The sequence below is a fragment of the Aplidium turbinatum genome, chromosome 6 (genome assembly GCF_918807975.1).
Source record: "Aplidium turbinatum chromosome 6, kaAplTurb1.1, whole genome shotgun sequence".
NCBI classification, from domain to species: Eukaryota; Metazoa; Chordata; class Ascidiacea; order Aplousobranchia; family Polyclinidae; genus Aplidium; species Aplidium turbinatum.
In genome coordinates, this window is record NC_137477.1 from 28,038,349 (window position 1) to 28,066,067 (window position 27,719).

The 27,719-nt window shown below is 36.9% G+C and overlaps 1 protein-coding gene across 2 annotated transcripts in view; it reads right to left on the reverse strand.

Moving 5' to 3' along the window:
- Positions 1-26,958, reverse strand: part of LOC145772090 (uncharacterized) — a 33,076-nt gene extending 6,118 nt beyond the window's left edge. Inside the window, exons 1-3 of one of the 2 annotated variants that reach the window (XM_082583915.1) lie at positions 26,752-26,958; positions 3,709-3,765; positions 2,685-2,761 (exon numbers count right to left, since the gene is read on the reverse strand). In XM_082583915.1, coding sequence (XP_082440041.1) covers positions 2,685-2,761; positions 3,709-3,765; positions 26,752-26,809 — 192 coding nt within the window. In that variant the 5' untranslated portion in view covers positions 26,810-26,958. Of the gene's footprint in view, positions 1-2,684; positions 2,762-3,708; positions 3,766-10,312; positions 10,449-26,751 lie in introns of those variants that run through there. The other variant, XM_082583914.1, reaches the window with a different exon arrangement.
- Between the last annotated feature and the right edge of the window lie 761 nt (positions 26,959-27,719).

A 27,719-nucleotide genomic window follows, 5' to 3' on the forward strand; every position in this document is an offset into this window, starting at 1 on the left:
TATGGTGGAGGTAGTATGACTTGGGATTTTTTGATATATTTTTACTTTTTCTTTCTTTTATTAAAAAACCAAGCACGACGCACATCAAAACATGTTTTGTCATTTTTCTAAAAACGTATAGCACTGTACTAATTTTTTTCGATGTCTATAGATACCTAAGAACATTGCAGTTTGGTCTTTTCAACTTGCGGAAAGCTTGTTCTGCAATCAAATGCAGTGACTGGCAAAGAAAATATTCCTAACAGTTACTGTTGAATAGCTACCATCACTTTGAGGCATGCGAAACGTTATCAACTTCTCATCATCACATAAATAAACTTGGCTCACATACCGACATAAACACTCTCGCGGAGTTAGTTAAACTATCAGCAAATGAACATGCCAATTATGAATGTTCGTTTAGGTTAGCAAAGTGCATGCTTCTGCGTCGCAAAAACTTCTGCTAAATACAAAAAATGTTTGTTGCTTGAATTCAAAAACTTTTCAATGATTTATATTGGCACAGTGACACAGAGGATATAATCGCTTTGGTGGGTTAGCCTAATACGTTTTAATAAATAAAATACTATAGAATAATGAAACCATTTTAAACGTGGTAAATCACAAACTCAATAAATTTGATCAGACGATGATCAACCTGAGAGTACCCTCTTTTTAGGCTCATGGTAATCTCTAATCATTATGTTCCTCGGTCGCTACACTCGGGTTAAAATTGAATACAAAAAAAAAATGTGTAAAATAGAAGTGACTTTGTCTAATAAACCTGAAAACGTTTGCATTCAATGTAAGAAATTGTTATAATGTACGTCATTTATGGACAAATCGATGTTCTGGGTTTGCATCGAAATTAATTTAATGGAAAAATTAATTAACTTTTCCAAAAAACGGTGAAAAATTTTCGAATTGAAAAATATGAGTGTGAGGGCGCGTGACAATCTTGCTCGTTCAGAAGATAGGCAGACCTGTTTCAGCAACAAGTAGATACATTCTGCATTGATGATGTGTATGGTGGCCACTGTATTTTGGCTAAAGTTAGTTTCAGATATTCAATTCTTCCATGATCAAAATAGAAATGAGATAAAGGAAAAAAGAAAGCTGATGTAATCTTAGCTTTTACAGGCTGAACCACATAATTTGATCGTGACCAGAAGTTGTATCATAAAACGAAATATGCCGATTATTGCCAGGGCTTGACATTAATTTCGCTCATAAAATGTTATAACTTGAAATCTTTGAACACTCATTTCTTGTTTCAGTTTTGGGTTCCACTGTATTCCAATAAATGTCTTGATTAAAATGTCGTAAATTTGACGTTTGAACGACTGTCTTGAAACCTACGTCATTCATCAGGCAGCTTATTATAAATGACGTCAAAGGTTTTATGCTTTTGTTTTTTTATGTTTGTTTATCTTGATCAAACGTAGCGCGGATGAAACGTTTTCAAAGAAAGAAATGGCACATAAAATATGGAAAATAAATATTTACCGCAAATTCAGATGAAAAGGAAAGCTGATAAAAATAAAAAAAGACATTCATGTACGGTTGGTCTTAGATAGGAAATGGTTTGAAAAATCTATGTTTTGCTTTAGGAGAAAGTGCGGGGATGGTCTGAATTCACGGTAAAATATGTATTTGGTGAATTATTACGCATTGTTGCACGAAGCAGGAAACTAAGTCTGTAAATCTTACACGAAATGTAAAAAAGGCTTAATATTTCCTGTTTGAAGCAAGAAAGCTTTCCGACAACACTCCATGGTTTTCTCTTCCTCACACGATCAACCGACATAATAATGGGAACTAAATCGACAACCTTTTTAACATTCAGAAAAATAAATGAATTATTTTCGTATCCTTATCTGTATCCGAAGCCGATTCTCAGTACTGGATAGTGCAATTTATACCAAGCTACTGTTTATTATGGTACGTAAACAGCCTCAACGTGATACAGCAAAACAAATAAAGATGTGTTAATTAATATAGTAGTAGCTTATAGGACGGCTGGTATAGTCTTTTGCTGTTTCTAGTCGATTGCGAATGTCATCACTCACCAGTCATCACGTTTCATTTGCCATATGTCACAAGTGTCGTTCTATAATTTTAGCAAACTTATCGCTTTTTGTCCAACAATAATTTTCGAAAAAAGGTTAATTCACTCTTTAGGTGTTGAACAAGGCAGATGGCAGAGGAACCACTCCGCGCGGTGAATTCTTTTCTAAACAAAGTTGTTGCCCAGGGAATTTGTTTGCTCTCTCTCCTTGTGAACCACGTTATTATTTGCAGGACTCCTAATCCTAGCCGGCAAAACAATCGCCTTTTATATTGATTCAACGTCTGCGGACGTTGAATCAAAGTAAAAAGTGATTGATTTACTGGCTGGGATATTGCCTACAGAGTCATACAAACAATATTGTTCGTCACACAGCAACTATTCAACATCATTGCTTTGGTACAAAAACAATTACTGAGGTGAAGTCAGGTAAATGAGTAGGCTTATGAACTCTTCATATGAGGTTGTAGTCTCGTTGCGTTCATCTCAAATGACTGTGGAAACATATTTTGGGCATCATTTGCATAATATTTTTATAACATAACCTTGCATGCAATTTCTGTTCAGTCAAAATGATAAGGAACGTCAATTTAACATAACTAAGACTCATTGTAGCTGGATTTTTTCCATAGCTTACCTTTTTGATCAATGCATCGCAGATTTCAGCTGTCACTTTATTTCCAGCTAGATTCACTTCTTGAAGGTATGTTATCTCTGCAAATGAAAACGTTAACTTTTACAAAAAAATATTTAATCAATTGTAGTTTTCAAAGAAAAATTACCCAGAAAAGTGAAACCACCTCTGGCGATTTGTATTAAAAGACATTGGCAACATTCTGTTACTTCATGGGTTTAAGTCTATTTCTAATAACTAACACTGCAATGTCAGCCGGCCACTTTAACCTTTACAATGGGCAGTCAACCAGTTGGAAGATAGAAGTAGGCTATGGCATGACATCTCATAATACTCATACAAGAACTACCTTCACAACAAATAGCCTATCTCATTTTAACAACACAGCTTATGTTCGGATTGAGTAAAGGCTTCCAATACCATCACAGCATCACAACACATTACTGGCGACACTGGGTCACTGGGAGTGGGTGTAAAAACACTTGAAGACAAATTTCTCCTATCAGCTTATCTATTCTGCCATGGCAGATACGACGACAGAGAATGCTAAGATGGAAATCAGTAGCTTTTGCGTTGATAGAACGCCTAAACTTAGGTGATTTCTAAGTGTGCGGGCCTTTAAAATTTGGGAGAATCATCGAAACGTAATCGTGAATTTATTGCAATCAAGAAAACTGAATAACGACATAAAATATTATTCAGTTTTCTAAGGCTAAGCATACGATTGTGTTTCAGTCTAATAAAGATTGGACATTAAGATCTCTTTTGGATGACTAAAAGCCTAAAATACAGAACTTAACAAACAAAAAATTAACTTAAAAGTTTTAATGATTTTTAAAACACAAATTAAGCTCAATAAAGAACACTTCTCCACAAAGCAAAATAAAGTCAATTACTTTACTGATTGCATTCAACTATTATATAACAAAGATAAACAAAGAATCCCATTAACAAAATGGTCTGTAAACTAAAATAAATTAAAACCGCAGACGCTTTTTGCAATTAAATGTAATTGAACATCAAGTACCTGTTCCGGAGACGTATTCCCCAATGAATCGCTTTGTGAGGAAGCGAACGATGAGAGCTGAAAAAAAGAAGATTTTTTATAGATGGTTTCTTTAAAAAAGGAAAAAAATTGATTAATACGCTCAAGTTTCTCAGCAAGGTTTTGGGAATAAGAATATAAAATTAAGAATATCAACTGTTTGAAAAACTGAAGTTGCCAAAGTATTGGATATTGACAAACGCTTTGAAAGCATTTAAAACTTTAGTATTAGGCGCTTTCTGAATGTCCAACACAATTGTCCAAATGTCCAACATTGAATGAGCAACAAAATTTTCAAACATTTTTACAGAAAAATAGCCGTCACAGGCATTTCCTTCTTCTTGGCGCAAAAACTTAGACATTGAAATCAAAAAGTTTAGATACTGAAAAGTTTAGACACTGAAATGCACCTAAAAAGATGCATTTCCTGTCGTGATTGTTAAGCTTCGATTTTATGTTGATTTTTGTCAAAAATTGTTACGTCATTGGAAGCAAGTGATGATAGTTTGATAATTTTGTAGAATGCGACATAAAAATATCTAAGATCTCAAAGTTGAAGAAATAAATTTGTTGAAATGAATTTCTTTATTTCTTGTATGAGTAAAAACGCTTTGGAAAACGCTTTTGGGAAAAAGTGCCTATGGTGCTGCACGTGCCCCTAAGCAGAAATTTGAACACAAGCAGCCAATGTATTGGAGTCAAGACTAGACTTGAGTAATAAAAATAATAACTAAATAAACGGGTTAGTGCAGCTTGAAAAAAAGGTAAAAATAAATAGTATTGATTCAACTCAGTTCACAAAAACATTAATTGCAAAAATAAGAACTGAATCATGAAAATTTCTTGTTTCACGTGAGCCATGTCCCCGGGGCTTTTGCATTCTCCAATCATTAATGTCTTTAATTTTAATTTATTTCTGACACCATCTTCAAAAAGACGCCCAACCTCAACTTGGCCAAAATTAAGTCTTTTGGTTGTATTTTTTTTTTGTACCCAGGGTTATGTTCAGTGTTTGAGACTTAAGTTAGTTGTAAGAAAAGGCGAGAAAGTCAATCTTCGTTTCCACCTTTGGGCATGCTGCTTTAGTGTTTTGCTGAAGGCAAAGCAGCTTGCTTTCAGTACGCTCTTTTACGTGTCATCCTGGGGTTCTCACCACTTGTCCGTGCTGCCGTGGCCTTCATTGATCGTAACACGCAAGAAAATCTTAAAACTTGATAGTTTTATAAAAACAAATGCCACAGTCTTACAAGTCATTTCAATATGATCACCTTTTCAAGCTGCGCGGAAGCCTCTAAACTTGATACCGAAAAAAAGTAATTATAATTCAGTCCATGGCTGTGCTTAGCGTAGTTGGGCAGCACCTGCTTACGCAAGGCCACTCCTTAAAACGTAGACTAGAATTTAATCCCGGCCGTAAGCTAAATTATTGCGCTTGATATTAATAAGTAGTTTAAAGCGGAATTTAATGAACTGTAAGTTAAACGGACGTTGTTGTAATATTAAAAAAAAGGAAATGACAACGCGTTAGTGTCAAGTGTTTCCGTTTGTTAAATACGAATTTGCAGATAAACTGAATCGTTAGGTGACACCATTTTTCTGTACCGAAATCACATAAAACTCTGACAAAACAAAACTTCAAAAGCATCCAAAAATACAATCCTTTTTCATAAATGCTACATCAGTTTTACATCGTATTTTCGATTTGTCCACTGGACACAAATATTTAAACGATAAATATCCTGCTCGGTACTCGTCTTATCACCGGCCACAAAACACGACAAACAAACGACTTCAGAGAGTGGGCTGAGTAACTCGACCAGTGTAATTAATGACTCAAGTAAATGCAAAGCAAATTAGTGCTTAGAAGTTAAATGCAAGATTGACAATGGGCTGGTCAACAGGTGAATAAACTCACAAGTCAATTGGTAACTTGCTGCTAACGGCGCAATGAGGCAAAGACTATAAATTCCAACTGCTAAGTACGCAACAAGGCATCGCACAAATCCCTTGTTTTCCACTCATTTCCTAAATCACTACACACATCAATGCTCCAGTGATTTCGCTTCCAAGTCATCTTGCAAAATCTCTGCTCTTGAGTAGCAATTGAGATATTAGCGTCTGATTAGCATCTGGTGCACTTTGAATGACTGAAAACAAGAGATTATTCTTTCTTCAGTGATGCCAAGGGCATTGCTCATCGCAAACGTGAAATACGAGAAAGCTTAATTCCAGCACTAAAGATCTAATCAGAGTACTTTTAGATTGTTTCCAGCTATTCCAATTGCTGTGCTAACCTTTATGTGATGGACCAATGTAGCAAATGAGCCTTTTGCTGTCTGAGATTATAGATGTTAAAACCATACGCTAATAGTGTCAGCCTTCTATCTATAAATACAAAATCGATCAAATGGTTTTGTTCAACGGCCTCGCATCGCAAGCTTAAAAATGAGAAACAAATTTCGTGTCATTATCACAAATTCTTGAACATCACCAAACTGGTACAATTTAAAAAAAATCTTTTTGTAACATTTACCAGAAAAAATTACAAAAATGGAAGAAAATTAAAGTGTAGAGTACAATGTTACAACGAATATTCTACACGGCAAGAGGCCATGCAAAGTAACAGGCTTGATGTACATTTCAATGACGGAATCAACTTGGCCAATGCCCCACAAGAGAACTTCTGCATCTTTGATTGTTGAGTCCCAAGTTTCAAAGTTAAAAGTTACACAGCAGAAAGTTCTTCAAAGCGAGCAATGCGCTTTGAACACCATTTTGAGGTGCAATCCTTGGCGCAACTGCCTTTTTTTCTATAATGTTGTTTTGAAAACTAATTTCAGAATGATTTTTCTGTGATTCCATCCTAATGGCGTGTTAAACTTGTGTGTAGAACTTCTCAGATAAAGCAGTTAAAAACAAACACGGGTGGACCAAACCGTGCACCTGTTTTCACTTAGAGTGGGATCGAGTATCACTCTGCGTGATACTTTATTCCCACAAACTTGGAATGGCTCACTAATTTACAAAAGATCAAAACGAAATCATGCAATTGCAACTGGCCAATATTGCACATGCGAAAATGACTTGGTCTGTCAAAAATACGTGACTTTGCAATACACAAAGAGTGTTCAAAATGAACTTAGCTAAGGTTTAGGCCAGTGGTTCTTAACCTATGGGTAATTACCCACATGTGGGTAATTTCAGGATAGCAGGTGGGTAATCAGCTGAACCAGAATATTTAGAATTATAGATGTAACAAACAAATCACAACTCATCACAAATATCAAAGCTTCTCCTGTGTTTGGAATACAGCTTGATGAGTCTGTTGATGTTGCAAATCTTTCTCAACTGATGGTGTTTGTTCGGTATCTTCGCAACAACACTATTGATTGATTGAATCTTTATCCTCTGACTGGGAAAGCTTCTTGCAGAGCTCCTTGCAGTTTCGCATACTAGTCGAGGCTTTGAACCACTGACGCAGGCTCGGTCACCGAGATTGACAGAGTGAAGTTTCCGATTGTTCAAGAACTATGTCACAGCCACGCAAGCACTTGATTGTGTTATTAAAGTTATGAACTATATAAAAGCGAGTGGCCTTAATACACGACTCTTGTGAAAATTATGTCAAGATAAGCAAGTGGAGTATGATTTTCTGTTGTTTCATACTTCTGCACGCTGGCTCTCAAATAGAAACATGTTGATTCGGCTTGTGTGTTTCTTACCAGAGGTTACTGAATTTCTTGAGATGCAACATAAACAAGGATTGAAGACGGATATTTCAAATACAATGTTTCAGAACAGGGTGGCATGTCTAGCAGACAAGCTGTTAGATCTGGAGTCAGATTTGCGTTGTGCAATAATTATTCAAAATCGCACCAAATATTGCACCGATTGTAGGCTACACATAAAACAAGAGCAAATGTCTCACTGACACTATTGATGTCCTTGTTTGCATTAAACGTTGTTTTTGTTGAATAACGCTGTTTTATATTTTTAATATGTCAAAATAGATAAAATTAAATTTTGGGTAATGGGACTTTGATCTGGACAGAAATGGGTAATAAGGGAAAAAAGGTTAAGAACCCCTGGTTTAGGCGATACAAAAAGCATACCAAACATTGCGTAAACAAAACTAAATTTCACTTCCAAAGCTTTTAAAATATTAATGTTTTGTTGGGCCTCAAAAATTGAATTCGATTCCCCTGTCGGGTATTTGAAACACCTGATTTTGTTTCATCAGATAATAAACTGATGGAAAAATAATCACAGAATCTACCGAAGTGTAATTACCAGGAAATCAATCACATGTTGACAGTCTGAGTTTATGTTGAAAATGGTTGTCACAATGTAGCAATGTTTATTTTATCTTTACACGTTCTCAAGCATGCAAGAATGAGTCTGATGACTAGAGTGAGCCTCAAGGAATTAGTTCGGGTAGTGATAAAGTAAACTCATTATTTCTTTGAGTTAGTTTTGCGATAACTGACGTAGAAAACATAAACGAAAGAATAAAGAAGTCAACATGCAGTTTTGAAGCACATAGGTTGCAATTTTTTTGTTGTGGTAACGTCATCAGAGCACAATCCAGACAGCAAAATCCGTCATGCAGACGTTGAATCAATGTAAAAATGGCGGATTTTTCTGTCTGGAAAGGTGTTACTCAATGGTAAAGCCAAAGCTGCTTTCAATTGCGTGCAAGCTGAGGACAAGGGAACACCAAATTGCTGATAAAACAAGCTATACTCAGATAAACAGATTTTATCCAAAGGAACATCGGTCAATGTGACAGTCTGGCAGTCGCTAATTGACCAGTTATCAGCCGTTGAAAACCCTTTTTCGTGTTTCTTGTCACCCAATATGCTAAACTTTTGAGATTTTTCAGATGTGATCATTTTAATGTGCGATAGAAAACGAGCAGACAAGGCCGTGTCATATAAAACGGATTTTGTGTTTGCTGACAAAAAGTGGTTATTTGCCACTTGTCAGGCATGTCATTCACTAATAACTTTCTTCGAAAAACAGAAAAAAATAATCTCCCTGAACTACAGCAGTGTAATTAATCAATGACTTGCAACTGACAGTGTCACCGCAAAGTCAAACTCTCACTGGCAAAAATTTAACCAGATGCTTTTAAACATTCAACAGCAAAAGCCTTTCGAAAGAACCAGTACAAAAAATAATTCAGCTGTTTCTGCAAATCTACCACGATGAGGTAAACAAAACTCATCAGATCAAGATTAATTTTCTTGCGGTTTGAAACACATGTTGTGCTGGCAAAAATACTCAACTCAGTATCTTTTCCTTCGTTCAATAAACAAAGGGACAGAGACTATTTAAAACAAAGCGCAATACAAGACTGGATAACACAGGATAAAATTATTAAACACTAAAAGTTGTGATGTATTGCTACAAACAAATAAAACGGCATGGGAAGCAAAAAAGTTTGAAACTACAACAGTATTCAGAAGTTTACGCAAAACACGCACAGTTGCAAATTTCAGCAAACAACCATTGAAGAAAAGGGAAATTTTTGATACGTCTATGAAAATGATTTAAAAAAAAATTAGGTGCAATGTAAAAATTAATAATTTTTCAAGTCAATTTCTATTAATCATTAGAGTAATTTTTTTACTCAAGTAGCCAATTAGCTTTAAACTTGTGCATCTATGCAAAGCACTTCATTGTCTCTCACAGAGTCGGCACTAATTTTGTGTGTTTTGCAACAATTACCACACGCAGGTTTACAAGCAAGATAATATCACCTTAAATGTTTCAACGTCATGTACAGTTACGCCAACGTAAAAATTATCAAAATTTTTAACGATTTTTGCTTCCATCAACCTAAGAAGATGAATGATACAAGTGAAGCTTTAAAGCTAAAGTCAACAGAACTCTAGCAAGGGCAAATACTAACACCAAGAAAGTTAAAACCACTGTTTACGGTAAACAAACTTATTGCACTGGGCCGGCAAGGCACACAGACTTTAGCTTTTCAGCACGGTTTCAAAACTGGTCTGTTCAAGATCAAATTCTGCCTGCGAAGCTCTCTAACCACTGTTGCTTACCAGGAAAAAGCACGTTTTCTGAGTTCGGCTTTTGTCAAAATCTATTGTTTCTTATATATTTAGGCATGCTTTTTGAAACTGCAACACAAAAGTTAATCAATATTTTTCATACAATCTTTGTTGATAAGCAACAACCAGCACTTTTTCTTTCAATCGACTAATCAATAAACAGAAATAGAGAGGCACTTGAACACAACAAGCCGTCGAACAACACAAATTTAAATGACAAATCCTTAGACCACAAAAATAATAGCAAAGCGTAATTATGGAAGAAAGTAATGATCGACAATCGCAATAATCACCAGAAGCAGAGAAGCAATTCTCTGATTGCAAAAAAAATACGAGTAAAGTTTATGGGTGAAAGTTAACGGCCGGGCATATCACCCACGTTTCCTTGAACATACGCAGAGATTAATAGCAATGAGGCTTTAAGTTTTTTATTTATTTTTATTTTTTTATTTGTGCAGTAACTCCCCATCCCACCACACACTTAACTTATTTTCAACAAAAATCAATCTTACCCGACTTCCCCACATTGTTCCCCCCGAGAACAACCACGCGGATCGTCGGTGAAGATGAATCGGAGAGAGAGGTTAATCTTCGCATTTTGCAATTTCGAATTGATTCAATTCAACGATTAATAGAATAGCATATCAAACTTATTGTAAACCATATAAAACGTCTAAAAAACTGTTGAAAGTTAAAAGTTAAAAAACCAACAAGTAACTATGCGAACTGTCGGCTGCTGTATTAGCAGCACAGGCGTATCTAAACCCAGCCACAAAGCCAATCCTTTTTTACATTGATTCAACGTTCGCAGATTTTGAATCAAGGTAAAAAGAACTGACTTGATGGCTGACAATACACACACTGCTTTCGTACATGGACAATTTGGTGTCGCAGTAGCTTAACAACATTCAGCCTGCTGCCAATGGACAAAACTTTATACATTAAACCTTGCGCTCTTCAAGCATATATTCGTATATCCCCATCACTTTTGTCTTCTGCAATTATTACCTTGACATTAATTTTGGCATTGAGGAATAAAGGCTCGTCTTTGCGACAAATAGAGGCTTGACTAAATAATCTCCTATTTGTGATAAAGTAAGTTACAGTGTTCTCATTTACACCTATGCAACAGCCATTGTAAATTTAGAAAATGCAGACTGCAACCATTTTCACAATGTTCCCCGGCCACAGTAGATTTTATTTCATTGAAACTGGAATGCTTTATATTGGGCTTATCTAGAGCTCTGACGCGGAGACACGTCATTAAATTCATCACCTTGTCAAACGAAAGTGCCGGTACATCGAGGTACAAAAGCAGATAAGAATGAATCGATCTACATGGGGCATCAGAAAACGGCGATAAAGCTTCAAAGATAAGGCTTTGGTAAAAAAATTGTAGGCTACAGCGTTTATAACAATTCAGCTATTGAACAACTGAAAATGCCTCGAATAGGAAACTGCTGCGCTAAAATGATTGTTTGCTGAAATGTAATTTTCAAATAATCCGGCCTAGCTAGTCGTATTTAAGCTATTTGTCTATGTTTTGCGGCAAGTGAGTTCTGCGCTTTTTTTTAGCCTGGTATGCATTCAGTTTGTATCTGTCTGTTCTCTGCCTCATCAATACTTTCGTTGGCATGATGAGCTGTGCTCTGCTGTTTACTTTTCGGTACAAAAAAATAAAACATTTCTGTACTCACGGTATGCTATTTAGTATCAAAAAACACATCACTCCTTATTCTTCGCTGCTGTCACTTCGATATGAATGTGATGTGAAGCGTCGCAGGTTGGAAACCAACGTTGTTGGTGGATCTTGGGAAAAAAGGTTCAAACCAGAAAAAAGAAAAAAGAAAATGTCTGCTTCAACTAAAAAATCCTTAAAGCACGTTTTTAGCTTTGTTCATTTTAGTATTTATTCTTGCATGAACGTGGCCAACTATAGTTAAATTGATACTGTTGTTGATTAAACACACAGAACAATTGATGAACAAGAAACGTGGGAGCACACAACTGTGTCAAGTCTTTTCTGTCATTTTACCTTCAAGCATTTGCTGGCCTCATGCCTAGAGCACACTTAAGACTTTGTAACCGTTCTTTAAAATATCTTGACGTAATGAGATTACCAGTTCATGAGTCGTGAGTTGGAAGATTGAGTTTTCGTGTCATTCATAATGGGTCTCAATTCATTGGATCATGTTTTGAAATGGTGATGCAGGCTATGCCAATTACTGCACACCAACCATCCGCCACATACACCACTGCAACAGTATTTGAGTAAATTTGTCAGCACGATAAAAAATTACTTGTAGTTTGTGAAAGACACTTTTTTTTAGAACGGTGAAATTGAAAAGTAGTTTTGTTCACTAAAACGGCTTATTTCAGAGTATGAGGTGTGAGGTAAAATGTACCTTGCACGCGAAAAGGAAGGTGGGGCCACTTCGGGCAAATTTTCGAAAATTTAATGAAAGACTACACAACACATACTGACATGCAAACCTTCAATAAATAAATTATTGAAATCCTTTGTTCTGTAGTCGTGAAAAAAAAAAAGTATATAAATCGTAATTTCAATTTTATACCAAAATTTGTAACTGAAATTCTTACGGCAGTCCAGCTTTAATGATTTTGGTCAAATACAAAATGATCAAAAAACAACTTTTAACTGGACATTGCTGGAAATCAGGGGTTCTGAATAAGAAGTGCATTACGTGGAGGGCATTCACCTGATGGACGTGAGACCTGTTGGTAAAAGGGGTGCGTTGATGATGAATAATTTGGATCAGTTCTAAAATAATGTAACAAGCTGTGACTTAATTGTTGGTTTTGAAAAATCAAAACATAGAGAACTATGGTTCTCTATGGTTCAACAAAGCAAACTCTCTACCAAAGCTTTATAAAAGTCAAAACGTTGTCAAAAATAGCTTATTTCAATTTTGCTTAAAAAAGGTATAAAACTTAACTCTATGTTAGTACGAGCTGTTTTCGTACGCGGAAAGTACGTCACCGGCTAATTAAGTTTTTACCCAACAAATTTATTGAAATAAAGTGTTTGAGATGAAAAAACGTCAGAAAGTTGGTTTTTATTTTAATTTTCTGAAAATAGCTTCAAAATTAAAATTTTTGAGTTATAACATAGAGTAATGCTAAACTAAACAAAAAAATACTTTTGCTATATAAGGCATTTTTGGGCGTTTTTACATTTCAAAGTAATTGCACTAACATTTATATTGCACTAACATTAACATATATATAACTAGTATTGCACGAAAATGTCTAGCCACCTGGGACGAAATGCTTATTGTGAAGGGCAGGAAGGTAGAAAAATGACCAGCTTAAGTTTAGAAAATTCACAAAGAATAAAAACTAAAAGTCAAGAAATTTTACATTTCTAGCATATTTCCTTCTGTGAAATATTTCAGTACTAGAGTGGGGCGTCCTCATAAAACCCCATGTCGCTACAGATAGGGTTAAATTCAATTTTAAATTTAACCTTTTAAACCTAATTTCTGTAGAAATCTAGGTTCGATTAGTTGATCGTGGTTACATAGGCCTAGTCTACAGCAGCGTTTATCAACCTGGGTGTCGCGACCCCCAAAGGGGTCGCGAAGGTCATTTCATGGGGGTCGCAAAGATATTCATAAAAGATTTTCGAAATCGCAAAAATTTCCGAATAAAAGAAAAATCTTTGTAACAATCACTTTAGTATAGGCTACAGTAATGTTGTAGCAAGTGACTAATTGGTTGCACTGTTACGAAAGAGAACGCGTAGCTCGGTTGTAGGTCAATTTATCATCGTTTGTTCAAGTAGAACGATATTTCTCTGAGCTCAAAGAAAGAGATGCCGCATTTGTACGAAATCCGTTTTCTACTGCTTTGGATGTTGGTGATATTCCAGATGAATTACAAGACCAATTTTATGATCTTCAAAATGATTCTTCGGCATGTGACGTTTTTCATGAAATGTCACTCTCTCAGTTCTGGTGTGCTATGCGAAAATCATACAAACAACTATCTGAACTAGCTTTTCGAATATTATTTCCATTTGCCACAAAGTGGTTTTTCAGCTCTTGTCCATATCAAAACGAAGGCAAGAAATCGAAGGAAAGTTGAAGATGATATGAGATTGGCGTTATCAAGCACTCAACCACTAATTTCGAAGTTGGCCAAGCAGTTGCAGAGTCAACCGTAGCATTAAAAGTTGTGATATTCAGCAGTTCTTTTAAATTAAATGTTATTGAAATGTATTTTTGCGCTAATTTGTATATCTATACAAAACATAGCAGGAGGGGGATCGCAGGCTGTATTAAACACCTAAAAAGGGTCGTGAACCACAAAAGGTTGAGAAACACTGGTCTACAGTGTATGCGCGTCCATAAAAAATATCTTTGTAGCCACAAATATGCTACGCAAAAGAACTTGCATAGCCTAATGTAAAATCTGGCAAATATTATGGGGACAAGAACCAAAACTCCCTCCCTTTTTTTAGATTTTTTATATCTCAGTCTCATTGTCCATTCTTTCAAATTTTGTTTCAACAGAGCTTGGAGCCACCGTTACTTTTTAGGTTCACTACTAATGGCATACAAAAATTGCGAAGGGATTTTGATAAAGTTTTCCATTTTGATGTCAATAATACTTTGTTTTTGCATCTCGATAATCACCGTAGTTTCTCTGTAGTTCGTTCCGTCAAATACACTACAATCATTGCTTTAGCTCGTGTGAACACTTGTCTTAAAGAGTTCAAGAAAAATCACAAAATATGTAGACCAGTGGTTCCCAAACTTTTTCAGCTTGTGGCACACTAGAAAAAATTATAAAATGCTCGTGACACACTTAGGCTACAAAAGAAAAGTTGCTTTAAATTTTTTTATTTTCATGTGTTAATAGGATGGATGTGCTTGTTTATATGACTGAAACGAGGTTGCATTGTTGACAAATATTACTCGCATTTCATCGTCAATTCAAAGCAGTCTCTCTCGTTTACAGCTTTTAATTTCAGTCAAAACAGAAAAGCCATGTTCAAATAGCCATGAAGATGCAAATGGCAATATAATTTTGATTGCTTTTGCACCGATCATGGAATAGGATTTGAAAGCAGACAGCCAAAACTCATCCAAGTTTTTTTGTGGAAACAGCGTTTGAAAAAACGGGTTCTTTCGTAAATCAATGAGCTGTTCTTCTTCTGCAGAAGGATTGCTTGATTCATTGCTTCCATATGGTGGGAAGTAATGTTGCAGTGCAAGCTGAAGTCTGGACAATGTGCTCATAATTTGCAGGATGATTTCTTGTTTATGAGTTGATTTATTAAGAGCAGGAAACGAATCAAAGACTTTTATCGAGACCTTTATTTTTCCCCTGCATTGAAGGACAACCATCAGTACAAACAGTCACGCAGTTACTCCATTTCAACTCAGAAAGCAAAATATTTTCATCTACCAATTTGAATATGTCTTCTCCTTTGGCTGTGCCCTTCATTTCTTTGCAAAACAAACATTCATTTACCAATGTTTCATAGTTAATGAAGCGAATAAAAGCCAGCAGATGAGATTTTCCAGTTCTGTCAGTAGATTCGTTAACTTGTTAAGACCATAGTACAGATAGCTCCCTGTCTGTAGCAACAAAGTAGTCGCGAGCTTGATTCTTTTAGTTTAAATCTGAGGATAGCTCTTCTACTGTATGCTTCGTGAAATGGTGTTATTTGACAACGGAACTCCAACTTTTTCCGGGGCAGCACTACCAAGCATTTCTTCAACAACAATGGTTAATGCTGCTCTAATTACTGATTCTGCATCTGTTTGTGATTTTTTACGGTTTTCCAACAAGTGTGCCACTTTGTAACTTGCAAATTGCAATCAGTCCTTTTTCCTGCAGCTTGAAGTAGACTATTTTAAATATTTAGACAGTTCTTTTCGAAAATTCCAAAAAGATTCGCGGCACACTTGAGAATCTCTGGCGGCACACTAATGTGCCGCGGCACACAGTTTGGGAATCACTGATGTATAGACTATCGATAGAAGAAAATTTTGAAATGAAATTTTTAAAAAGATTTAAACCATGGAATGAAAGATTTCTACGATGGAATGGAAGTGGGATGGTAGGCTACAAATATCCTGGATGGAAGATTGAAAAACATCTTCTATTCCATCCTGTATTCGGACCACAAAGTATGCAAAACAGTCAGCTTCAAAAGAGCTTCTCTGAATCGTGAAACTATACTTATAAGAAACACTAAATACTTTTTCGGTTACTAAACTTTATCAAAACTGAAATTGACTTTTGGTTTGTCTAACTGCAAGCTCTCAAAATGTGGAATAAATTATTGAAAGAGTTGGGCGTAAAATAGCCTACATTGACTGTTGTTACGGCCAATCTCTGTACAAATCAAACGTCATATAAAACCGTTCAAGTCTACTGAATATTACGTCATGGAAGTTGCTAGAAAATGTGCCAAAATTGCACCATCGTTCATAGACTTGTGTCAAACTTGTTTGGACTTGTTTGGACCTGTTTAAACAGGAAATATTACATCAGCTTTAAACACCTGTTGGAATGACTTCATAATTGTCTTTCATTTATTGCGTCACAGTTACTTTCTACGTGAATTTGAGATATTGATATCTATTCTGGTCATTCGTAAAATGATTGTTTGAAAGTTGGCCGCACATTTAACTGTTGGCTTAGTGCTTGCTAGCTGGACAAAGGTTCCGTCTTTTATCCAAGTAATCTGTTGTGTAGTGACAGTTTAAGTGGTGTAGGCGTTGCATCCCCTCGTTTTCGGTAGCCTCGGGCTAATTTTACAGGAATACACTGTTTGAAAAGAAGTTCAAGTGTGTGTTTCTTCGGTCATTATATACAGACGAACGGATTAGGGAACTTTATGTTAAAATTTTCCCAAGAAGAGATTATGGTTTACCGCTGTGACCATAAAAAATAAAAGACGATTCTCTGTCTAGTGTTTGGCACAGAAGCACTTAGAAAAAAAAAATAAAAGACGAAGTTAGTTAGTTGGTAGGCCAAGAAGCACTTAGAAGCAAAGAAATAATAAAAGAAGATCTTATTGGTTGGTAGTCTAAAGAAGTAAAGAAAAGTAAAGACATTTCTTCTCAGTTTGGTACAGAAGAAAAATAACTTTGACATTTATTGGCAAGAAAGAAGATTAAAGGCAATCCATCTGTGCTTGAAGATTCAAGTGGAAGAATCCAAGCAAGTTTTGTGGACGTTTGGACTTCACATACTCGTACAGCTACGGTATCGTGCATTTAAATTCTTTTTTGTATTTTTACGGTCTTTGCAGTTAAGTTTTTTATAACTACTGTAATTTGTGTGTTTGTGTAACTTAATTTTTTAATTGTTAAATTTAGCCCTAACATTTAATATGTCTACACTCGGTGGTGACAGGGACTCGACCGCCGTCGACTCGACTGAGTTTAAGCCTGATGATGTTCTTTGCGGTCGGGCAGGCCATTCTGGGGAGGGACCCATTAACGATGAGGCTAAGTCAGTTCGAGAGGCCCGGCATCTTAGACGGGATATCTTGACTCAAATTGGGAAACTTTCTGTGGCCCTAGGTTCTTTGAGTGATAAGCAGGAACTGTTAATTTTTAGATCTAACTTATCTACTTTAGAAGAGGAATTACGGCATTTCCATGCTCTTTTGAGTAAAATTGTTAACTCTGCAATCTTGGCAGAACTTCGTGATAGGGTAGATCCCGAATTTAACTCGTTAAAAAATAACTTCGAACAAAAAGAAAGTGAGTTGTCAGATAGGTTGGATGCTGACATACATCCTGAGGATAGCGCCTCAAATGTAAGCACTAGGATGTCTGAGAGCTCGTCACGGATAGTTGCACAAATTAACCTACAGTTAAGACGAGAGGAGCTCCAGATCCAAGCTGAGGCCGAAGCGAGAGCTGCTGAGGCCGCCGCGAGAGCTGAGGCCGAAGCAAGAGCTGCTGAGGCCGCCGCGAGAGCTGAGGCCATACGAGCTGAGGCCATACGAGCTGAGGCCATCGCGAGAGCTGAGGCCGAAGCGAGAGCTGCTAAGTTCGCACTCAAAGACGCTCAGTTGAGGGCCGAACAACGTAAAGAGGTAGTTTTAGCTGAATATCGTTCTGAGTTGGGCTCCCGGCGTAGCTCTAGGAAGGGCTCTTCTAGGCATTCCAGAAGTGAACATCAATCACAGTTTAATTTACCTAACCTTTTCCACACGCCTGTTCAATCCGTAAGTGGACCTGTACAATCCACATGTTTTCCAGCTGTTTCAGGAGGTCTCGGGGCCACGGCTAAGGGTCTTCCGAAGGCTGTAGAGCCAAGGTATGCAAATTACAACCGAACTCCTCCCCCAGAGCGTACAGGTCACGGGGCCGCCATTAGCAGTAATGCTTTGCCCCCTTCACAGTTTTCTGCGCCGCTAGTTGCTGATCGCCCAGCTACACGTAATTTAGGTGGTTGTGAGAGGCGTATCGTGTCTCCTGATTTTAACGTGTTTGAGGATCGTGATCAGGCTGTGCATGTGACTGAGCCCACTCAGCCCCTTAAGGGATATAGCTTGTCTTCTCCCGCTAAATCGAGTTCTCAACAGCAGGATTGCTTTTTTGAATACCAAAATAGTAGGACGTTCTTCGATAAGGCGGCCTTGATTGGTTACGATGGTAATAATATGCCATTTGTCTTCTTTAAAAATCGTGTTATGGCCTTGATGGCAGCTTCGCCCTTTAAGGGAACTCGTTTGACTTTGTTGCAAGCAGCTTGTGTTAGAACAGCTGCACAAACGATTGCTAATTTGGTTTCTGACACTCCTGGCTTGTCAGAGGAAGACAGGATAGAAATGTCATTAGCTCGCTTGTCCCAACGTTTTGGAGTTCGTGGAGGTCTTTTCGCAGAACCAGAAATTAGAAAGTATCGCTATGGTAGCAAATTGACTTCTATCTCTTCCAGTGATTTGAAAGAGTTTAAAGATGAATTGTCGCAGTGTTTGCTTTACGCGAAAGCTTATGGTCAGCGTGATAAATTAGAAGGACGTTTTGTTTTGGATTTGGCTAAGCGACTCCCGTTTGACGCTAAGCAGCGTTATCTTGACTTTTTAGGTGATCAGTATGGTAGCACTGAGGAACCTACCTTTCAGAGTTTGTTTGAATTTGTAGTACGAGAGGAAACGCGCAAGTCGACTGATTTTAGCATTATGCTAATGGGCGATTCTGGTGAGTCGCAGCATTTTAAAAAGTTTGGCAAAGGAAAATTGCCTTCATGTCCGATTAGGCAGACGTCGGTAAAACCCCATGATAATGTGATTTCAGGGAGTTCGCAGTACTCGACTGCTGTTGGCGCACCGCGCGGCGGTGTGGCCAGACGTAGTGACATACCGGCATGTTTTTGTTGTTCGTCACGTGGTCAAGTTGAATATCATTTTTTGTCTAATTGTAAAGAATTTTTGCGCTTGACACCTAAAGATCGGAGAGATGTCATTGTGAAAGCTGGCAAATGCTTGAATTGTTTGCGCCAGCATATGGTTAGAGACTGTAATCATGCAAATAACTGTCGTAAGTGTGGACCTACCAACGATAGGAAACACTATTTTCTTCTGCATGATTTTTATGTGACGTCACGTGATTCTCTGGATTTGGTCGGTAAAGATGAGGCTGGTGCCAGAGTTCCTGTGCGTAATGTTAAGATTGGAAATGTTAAAGCAGCCTTTAACCGCGTTACTGCTGCTCGTGTTTTGAATCCAATGACTGGCAAATCGAAGTTGGTGTATTGTCAGCATGATCCTGGTTCGCAGTTGACGTTTGTTTCGAGTGATTTGGTGTGCGAACTTGGTCTTAAACCGTATGATAAAGCGTCGTTTAAAATGGATACTCTGGCTGGTCAGAAACCTACTTGTGCTGACCTTGTTAAACTCAACATCCAGTCGTTAGAGACTGATGAACTGTTTTGTGATATAACCTCGGTGGTTAACCCAGCTTGGGCTGACGATGTTAAAACTTTACCCCATAAACAAGATTTAAGTGGTTTCCGTCATTTTCATGACGTGAATATGTTTCATTTGAATGATTGTAGTACTGTAGATGTACTGATTGGCAACGACAACGCTTATTTGATGTGTGCAAAAGAAGAGCGTGTTGGTGACAATCGTAGTGAACCGCATGCTTTGCTCACTCCTCTCGGTTGGTTGGCTTGTGGTGGTAAGTCACCCTTAGTTGAAAGCGTTGCTAAAGTGTGCAGAGTGCAGACGTCTTCAGAGTCGGATGTCATCTCTGGCTTTCAGCGTAAAATTGAGTCTCGCGATATGGAAATAGCAGACCTGAATAAAGTCATTCAGGATTTGACTTTGCAAAATGAAACCTGTGAATTGTCTCGCAATGATATTTTGGCTAGAGAACTTGTCGAACCGAATATTGAGTTGAAAGATGGTCGATTTGAGACACCTGTTCCGTTGAAGGAAGATATTGATCTACCTAACAATTTTGTGTTGGCGTCAGATAGAGCTGCTGCTTTAAGAAAGAAGGCTTTAAAACAACCTGAACTTCGTGATTTCCTTACTGACACCATGAAAGATCTTAAATCTAATGGCTATATTGAGCGTGCTGGTGAAGCAGGAAATGTCAAGGGATTTGAATGGTATTTACCATACTTTGTGACGTCACAATTAAAAAAGCGCATTGTTTACGATGGCAAGTCTGAATTTCGAGGAACTTGTGTTAATGATGTAATGTTTTCGCGTCCTGATTTGTTAAATCCTCTGGCAGATCTCTTGGCTGGATTTCGGCTGAGTAGATTTGGTTTCGTGGCCGATATGACCAAGTACTTTTTTCACGTTTTGGACTCTTCAATACGTAAGCCCAATTTTATTGAACTGCTTACGTACACCAGTAGTGCCGTTCGGATCGTGAACGAACGCCCTTTGGTACCTTTGAGTGACGACCCTAGGGATTTTACTGTCATCACCCCTGCCTCACTTTTGACCCCATACTTAGACCCATACTGTGCTGTTGGGCAACCACATGATCGTGACCAATTAAGAAGGGATTATCGGTTCAATTTGTCACTTTCTCAGCAGTTTTGGAATAAATGGATCGATTTTTACTTGCCAGGTCTTCAGGGCCGGAAAAAATGGCTAAAAATGGCCGAGAATTTGGAGCCTGGTCAACTTGTAGTGGTAGGTTCTCTCCAAGACATTGGTAAACGTGGGAAGTATCAACTTGGGAGGGTGCATGAGGTAGTTCCACAAATTAGGAAAGGGAAGCCTGTGGTTCGTAGAGCCAAAGTTGCCGTCTGCAACTATGATGAGAGTACGGGGAAAGTAAAAGTAGACTACGTGTTGAGGGATATTTCGTGCCTCGCCCCCGTAAAGAACACCTAAGTGTTAGGGTTTGAGCCTGGTTTTGTCTGCGGTGGCCGACCCTTGTCTGAGCCCGGAACAGTCGGTTATTATCGCAACTATTGTATATAGCGTCATTTAGCGTGTACCTATGGTACCAATTTCATGTATCGTCGTGTTTATTCTTATTGCTGTTCATTCTTTGCATGCCCTTTGTATTTGCGTATTAACTTAAACGTGAGTGATTCAAAAAATTTGTGTATCGTGTGTTTTATTCATTGGCTCACGATTGTCCTTCAATTCTTTTTTAGTTATGCCATGTTAGACTGTCATAACTAGGGGCCGCTATGTTACGGCCAATCTCTGTACAAATCAAACGTCATATAAAACCGTTCAAGTCTACTGAATATTACGTCATGGAAGTTGCTAGAAAATGTGCCAAAATTGCACCATCGTTCATAGACTTGTGTCAAACTTGTTTGGACTTGTTTGGACCTGTTTAAACAGGAAATATTACATCAGCTTTAAACACCTGTTGGAATGACTTCATAATTGTCTTTCATTTATTGCGTCACAGTTACTTTCTACGTGAATTTGAGATATTGATATCTATTCTGGTCATTCGTAAAATGATTGTTTGAAAGTTGGCCGCACATTTAACTGTTGGCTTAGTGCTTGCTAGCTGGACAAAGGTTCCGTCTTTTATCCAAGTAATCTGTTGTGTAGTGACAGTTTAAGTGGTGTAGGCGTTGCATCCCCTCGTTTTCGGTAGCCTCGGGCTAATTTTACAGGAATACACTGTTTGAAAAGAAGTTCAAGTGTGTGTTTCTTCGGTCATTATATACAGACGAACGGATTAGGGAACTTTATGTTAAAATTTTCCCAAGAAGAGATTATGGTTTACCGCTGTGACCAACTGTATGCATTTATTTAGTGATCAAAAGCAGATTTCGTTAAGTAAGCCTTCTTACTTTTTAATTGTTTTAAATTAATAAGTTGTATAGTTTAACATCACATTTCTGTCAATTTGTGAAGGCTAGATGCTGCCAAATGAACGTGGAGAAAACTTAATCAATTTCTGTTTGAGCAACAACTTCAGCATCACAAACACCATGTTCCAAAAGAAACCGCACCAAAAGTGGACATGGAGAAGCCCAAATCATGAAACACATAATGAAATAGACTACATAATTACCAACAAACCTGAAATCTTCCAAAACGTTCAAACTCTTAACAAAGTAAATACTGGAAGCGATCATAGAATACTGAGGAGCATGGTCAAACTAGACATTCAGAAAGAAAGAAGAAAGTTATTTCGGTCAAAAAACAAACCACTACGAATAGATCCTTTTCACAAATTGTCATTCCAGTTGGATTTGAAAAATCAGTTTCAAGCCTTGGAAGACCAACCAATCAATTACACAGGAAATACAGTTGAAGATTTAAATAACAGTATCGTTATCAATCTTACAAAAACAGCTGAAAAGTATAGAGAAGTAAAGCCTAACAATGATTCAAAACTGTCAACAGAAACTTTAAACCTTATGAAGAAGCGCAGAGATCTCAAGCAACCAATATCAGCAAGGAACAAAATCGAAAAAGCAGAACTTGACAAACTCATCAGTAAAAAACAAAGAAGAGACATAAGAAAATACAACTCTGATGTTGTTGAAGAAACAATCCGGAAAGGTCGAGGTTTTAAAGCTGCCAAAAGGAAGCTCAGCTTGGAAAAAATTCATATGACTGGAATAAAAGAACAAGATGGCTCTATTAAAAAATGCAGAAACCGGATAATAGAAAGAACAAGAAAATTCTATCAAAATCTCTATGCTAGCAATCAGGGTCAAGGGCCGGTCGACAACTCCGGTGACAAATCTCAAATTTTAGCAACCACACCAGAAGTAAATATCTCTGAAATAAAACATGCAATTGGTCAGATGAAACGAAATAAAGCGCCTGGTGAAGATAATATTACGCCTGACCTAATTAAAGATGCAGAAGAAACAATTTCATCACCTCTTGCCCATCTGTTTACGGAATGCATTAAAACAAGACAAACTCCTTCCAACTGGAAGAATGCTATCATCATACTTCTTCATAAGAAGGGAGACCAAAAAGACTTGGGAAACTATCGTCCGATTAGTCTTCTTCCAACAATTTACAAACTTTTTATCCGAGTAATTACCAACAGAATTGCTAAAGATTTGGACTACCACCAACCGAGAGAACAAGCAGGTTTTATGAAAGGGTTCTCAACCATGGACCACCTGCATACTATCAACCAATTAATTGAAAAAACAAACGAATATAACATCCCACTTTGCCTTGGACTAATAGATTATAAAAAAGTGTTTGACTCTGTTGAAACATCAGCTGTCATTTCAGCACTGGAAAAACAGGGAATTGACCAATCATACACTCAACTTCTCAAAAACATTTACGCGAAAAATACATCTATAATTCGGCTGCACAAAGACTCTGAACCATTTCAGATTCAAAAAGGGGTACGTCAAGATGACACAATATCTCCAAAACTTTTTACAGCAACCTTAGAAGAAATTTTTAAGCAACTTAACTGGGAAGAAAAAGGAATCAAAATTGATGGTAAATACATAAACCATTTACGTTTTGCTGATGACATTATCCTTATATCTGAGCAACCTAAACAACTACAAACAATGCTAAGTGAACTCAATACAGAAAGCAAAAAGATTGGCCTTCATATGAACTTTAACAAAACGAAAGTTATGTTTAACAAACTGGCAGACACCGACAGCAATATTCTTTTGGACGGAGCGACTATCGAAAAAGTTGATCACTATATATATCTTGGCCAAAAAATTACAACCAACTCCAATAAAGAAGATGAAATCAAAAGACGAATATCACTTGGATGGCAAGTCTTCGGAAGAGCAAGTTCGATATTTAAGTCAAAACTGCCTCTTTCTCTCAAGAAACAAGTCTACCATCAATGCATCCTTCCAACCGCTACATATGGTGCAGAAACTTGGAATCTTACAAAGAAATTAACACTTAAACTAAGAACTATGCAGAGAGCACATGAACGAATCATGATGGGTTTAACATGGCGAGACAAAAAGACTGCCGAATGGATCAGAAATCAAACAAAATTACGAGATATATTGAGCACAATCAAGAAACTAAAATGGTCCTGGGCAGGTCATATAGCAAGATATCAGGACAATAGATGGACTAAAAAATTAACAACATGGACACCACGAGAAACCAAAAGAAAGAAAGGAAAACCAAAAGTAAGATGGAGGGACGACATTGACAAACAATGCAATACAACCAATTGGTACCAACTAGCACATGATCATGTAAATTGGCATGAAAAGGGGAAGGCTTACGCTCTGCAGTGGGCTCTCACAGGCTGAAAATGATGATGATGAGATGCTGCCACTCAGATTGTAAATCTTTAAAACTATTCGACATAAAAAATTGACGGATAAAATGTAGTCTTTTGCCATAGCTTCTTCGAAGCATTGTGTTCCATACATTGCTCTGTTGCCCAATAACCTATCACAAAAGATAAACATATAGACTTCACAAATTTAGATTGATGCACAAACATTATACAGGCAAGTTTGTTTTTACATCCATTCAAGCGTGAAACTATATAAAACAAAAAGGGCGGGTGTTGAGCAAGTCAATATTCAAAGACTAACAAAGCATATTCAGAAGTGACAGAGCAAGTGACGAATGTTACTTTAACTGTTTTTCTCCAAAACTATTTAAGAATGACAATACTTTTTGAATTTGCAGTTGAGACTTTTCATCAAAATGAAGCCTAACCTCTATCACCATCCGTCAAGGAATGTTGGTTTTGTGAGGTTGCCTAAATAAAAGCTTTTCTTTTTGTGGAAACTGCATTGAAATGCATTTTATGTTTGAATATTAGCTTAGCTAGCCTACTTGCTCTCTTTACGGTTTAACGTATGGATAAATTTCTGACTTTGTTGATCTGAGGCTATACGTTTATGAGATGAAAACGAAATAGCCTATACCGTATTGATCAAATCAAAGTGAGCCTTGAATAATGTCAATAAAATCCCCTTTTCCTTTACTGTGATATGACGTTGGATGAATTTTAAGAGTTTTATGCCAAAACATTTAAATATGACAAACGCCGATAAATGAAAGCACGATGGCAATCCGGACTCAGCTGATCTATCCCACACACCGACACCCTCCACGAAGGCTCATTCAGGCAGGAGGAGCGTTTTAACTGTCCCCGAATCTCCTGTAGACGGAAGCTTTTAAATTAATTTCAATTAAATTAGAGTGTGCGTCTTACAAGAAGCATTTTTGGGTCAGAACAATACTCAAAAAGTGACCAACAAAAGGCGCAATTTATACAATTTTTTTGCGGAAATGCCCCCAAAATCCCTTGTTAATTTACTTCGTATCTTTTATGCCTAAAACGATTTTATGCGTAGACCTACTCTATCTCACACATTTTGCTTCGACTGAACTCTGATGTGCCAACATCCAAAAAAATGTTTTTCTAGATCTGGTAGGCCTACTGAACTGAATAGTTGGAATTGTACTGAACAAGTTAAACTCAATGAAAAAACAATGAACCCCAAACGTACTGTAGATACTCAACTCATGTTCAGCAAACGTTTCAAAAACTATACTGTCTTCTTTAGTGGTACGGTAGCCTATAAATGTTGTAAACGTATACATTTATAGTACTGAAGATGAAGACAGTAGGCTATAGTTTTCGAAACGTTTTCTAAACATTAGGTTAATATTTACATTTTGGGCTCTTTATTTTTTGATTAAATTGACCAGGCGTTCCAACCATTTTGCTACTAAGTTAAGGTAACTTTGTAAAGTTGCTAATGTACTTACGAAATATATTTCTTCATAAAACAATGCAATAATAAGTAAACAAGTATCATGAAGTGAATAAGGTTTGTTTACATAAGTCTGATTACTTCCAAGTAAATTCTGTATTCCAATCTTTAAAGAAAACGAAAACAAAAAGTTAAGGTTAAAAAGTTATTTAACAATTGAGAGCAAGCATACCGTGTTTGTGTTAAAGTTCAAAATATATGCACTGAACAAATGACACCTACGAAATAATGGATTCGAAATAATAAATAACCGTGGAATAACTAATAAATGAAACAATCTATGCGGACTTACTAATTATTATCTACTGTAAATTATACCAATAGGCTAAACAGTAGCCTATACCAGTGCTTCTTAAACAGGTAAATGGTTCACCCCTGGGTGAATAAAATTTTTGCAGGGGTGAATAAGGGTGAACTGTCATATGGATGATAGCTTGCGAGCAGGGCGTATATTCCGGGTGTTCAACCTGTTCAGTGAACAGGTGAGAATTTTCAAAAACAAAATCAATTCTAAGTTTTTCATTTTTTAATCAAAACTAACTGTTTTTTATAAATTTCAATATTTTTTTTATAAATATCAAATAAAAATATATAATAAAAATATTTTGTTATATATAAACGAGATAGTTTTATCATATCAATCATGAGACAAGGGTGAATGAAATCTGGAGATAGTTGCTAGGGGTGAACGAAACTAAAAAAGTTTAAGAAGCACTGGCCTATACTACAGTATAACCTTCTTCGTGTACTATACCTGTTCTAGACTGAGACATTCGTGCACATTTCTTTCCATCTGCGTAGGCAAAGGGCATACCAGCTAAATGTAAGAAATAAAAATCATAATCTTTATCTCACATCTCTACCTCTCATTGACCAGTGTTATTTCAGTTCTTGATCGCAGAAGTTAAACCAAGTAATGTTTTTAATCAAAATTTTACGTTTTTGAATGGCTTTATTGAGTTCTCAGCAACCCAATTTACTTGACAATGCCTCTTTTCCCACGAAACAACTTATTATTTTTAAATTTAGTGTTTTAATGTACGTTTTGCTTCAAGTTAATTATTCATTTTATCAACGTATTTGTTCCAATCCAGGAATCCCCAGCTTAAAAGTGTGCAAAGTTATGTCTGCTAGTTGCACTAGGTACTCTGGCAAACTTTCAAAGCCTTTTCAGATACACCGCCGATTTAAATGAGAAAGATCTTTTAAATTTAGAACTTAAAGGCGATGAATTTGAACCAAAATCTTCCAGTTGTTTATGAAGTGATGCAGTTTCTCGTTCGTTGTGCACGTTCACGGTTCAAAAGCTGAACTAAAGCAACATAATGCGATGATTTATGAGCATTATCATCAACTTTTGCCCTGCGCTTGAAAAACGGCTTTCAAGGTTAGGTGTAATGACGTCAGTTTGTAAGAAATACTATTTGACGCCAGTGTGGATTTAGACGAGATTAAGAAAAAGTATCTTTTCGCACTTCGATATACGTCTGCTGACAATCAACGTATGCCTACACAAACAACTTTGAAGCCGTGTAAGCTTTATACGCTCCAATATATTAATCAGCCCTTATGCAATTTCATCCTTGGAAAGAATCGAGGCTGAAAAATTTAATGAAAGTTTACTGTCGTCATTGAGAGATAAAAATAATATTTTCGGTTTGGGAACACGGGGTTTTGTGGGAATCTGTCAACAAACTTGGATAAACGGAGTCGATTGAGGAT